Genomic DNA, 2195 nt, shown 5'->3' with positions numbered 1-2195 from the left:
AAAAAAAAAAAAAAAAGAGTAAGCTAAGAGTTTGTAAATGACAGACTTAAACTCCCCCTGAATCTGGTCACCCTGTTTATGTCAAGCAATTTCTACAGGGGTTGTAACCAAGGTTCAACTGGAAGATATTTGAATTAAAAAGTATTAATAAGTATTAAGGTAGGTCTGTTTTTGCATTAAAAGCCCAGTTAGCCAGTGACAGATCAAATGCCTCACTAATGAATGACCACAGAGACCTTGGCATTGATATCCAACATGACCCAGATCCAAATGTACTATCATAATTGATAATATATTTAGTATCGATTTATCAACTGGAATAGAAAAAGCCGCAAAGCACATGGTTCGATTATTTAGAAAGGAAATAGAAAATTACATACTTGATAACACGAAATCCCTCCTCCGGTAGGTGATTAATCCCTCCAATTGGAGCACGACAGTCAATACAAAAGCTCTGTTGCATCGGCTTGCCACACTAGGAGAAACACAAATGTGACCCCAGATCAGTTTGGACAAATCCCAAAGTGAGCACATGCTTAGCACAGAAGGTAGTGGATGCCACTAGGATTGCTTCCTTCAGTGTATGTGTATGTCAGGTGGGGCTGCAGGAGCCCTGGGAGACAGGGCAGGCACTCCGTGCCAACTGTGCTGTGTGTGTTAGTAGCTCAGTTGTGTCCATCCTTTGCGACCCCATGGACTATACCCACCAGGCTCCTCTGTCCAGGGGACCCTCCAGGCAAGAACACTGGAGTGGGTTGCCATTTCCTTCTTCAGCCAACTATGTTGTATGTGGGGAAATTTAGACTTTTTTAAAAAATAGAAGCTATTAAGTTTTATTCCCAGTCACTTTATGGACAAATATAGAAAACTCAATCTTTTATTTTGACATTCATCACTGTTTTCCATTCATTCTCCTATGAGTTTAATGCTTCATTATCTAACACCAGGAATACTACAGTAGCTTCCAAACTGACTTCCTTAAATGGCATTCCTTAATGCCATTTAGACTTTTTTATTTTTAAACAATGTCACCATATGATTTACTACTTCCAAAGGTTCATTTTTCAAAATCAGATTGTGTGCTACTATAAATACACTAGTAGTCTGTAACAAACCAAACCAGTCTCAGATTCCTGCACCACACAATTTCAGTACTGGGAGCAGTCTTAGGAAGAATCTATTTTAATCCCATTTCATGGACAATGAAGTGAGAAGTTCAGAAATATAAGGTGCAAAGCATGTATCCAGTTTATCCTCCATGCTGCTTATTTACTGTATTAAATAACATTTGTCTGTTTCAATTCAATAGCCTGTTCTGAGCATGTATAGATGACACTATGAATGGCCCTGGCTAGATGCTTTGGGACTCAGACATGAACAATACACGCATCTTCCCCTCACAGGCTTACAAGCCACGCATCTCCTTTTCCTACCCTTTGCTGTCTAGACTGTCTCCTTGCTGGGCTAGTAATCTAGCCTGCAGTCTAGTCAACACCTTGTCATCACAAAGACCTGTGTTGCTGACTCTGTACTGTAGTGGCCAGGAAGGACTGCCAGCATGGTTCCAGCCCTGCAGTTTGGTCTTTCAGGGGACCTTGAGCAACATCTGGAGGCAGTTTTATTTGTCACACTGGCTAGACAGGATACTACTGCCGTCCGGTGAGTTGAGGCCAGGAATGCTTGTAAACCTGCAAGAATGCCCAGGCCAGCCCCACAATAAGGCCTTATGTCCACAGGGCTGAGGTCAAGAAACCCAGGCTGGAAAACCTTCATACCGTTTGGAGGTTTAGTCAGAATACCTAGTGAAAGTGAAAGTCACTCAGTCGTGTCTGACTCTTTGCAACCCCATGGACTGCAGTCCATGGAATTCTCCAGGCCAGAATACTGGAGTGGGTAGCCCTTCCCTTCTCCAGAGGATCTTCCCAACCCAGGGATCAAACCCAGGTCTCCTGAGCTGCAGGCAGGTTCTTTACCAGCTGAGCCACAAGGGAACCCCAAGAATACTGGAGAGGGTAGCCTATCCCTTCTCCAGCAGAGCTTCTCAACCCAGGAATCGAACCCGGGTCTCCTGCATTGCAGGTGGATTCTTTACCAACTGAGCTGTGAGGGCAGCCCCACAGAACAGCTGTCAAAATGAGTCTGTGTTCTCTCCAAAGGTCCAGTCTCCAAATATCCTCCTCCCTCATGGGCCCCCT

At 44.0% G+C, this 2195-nt stretch overlaps 1 protein-coding gene across 1 annotated transcript in view; it reads right to left on the bottom strand.

The window, feature by feature from the left end:
• Nucleotides 1–2195, bottom strand: part of RNF213 (ring finger protein 213) — a 116865-nt gene that overhangs the window by 14495 nt on the left and 100175 nt on the right. The window contains exon 52 of the mRNA XM_010856525.1: nt 381–475. Within this exon, the coding sequence (XP_010854827.1) occupies nt 381–475 (95 nt within the window). The remainder of the gene's footprint in view (nt 1–380; nt 476–2195) is intronic.

The sequence above is a fragment of the Bison bison genome, unplaced genomic scaffold (assembly GCF_000754665.1).
Source record: "Bison bison bison isolate TAMUID 2011002044 unplaced genomic scaffold, Bison_UMD1.0 scf7180017864371, whole genome shotgun sequence".
In the NCBI taxonomy this organism is placed as follows: domain Eukaryota; kingdom Metazoa; phylum Chordata; class Mammalia; order Artiodactyla; family Bovidae; genus Bison; species Bison bison.
Note: the sequence above shows the minus strand (reverse complement) of the source record. Positions and strands in the feature narration are given on the sequence as shown.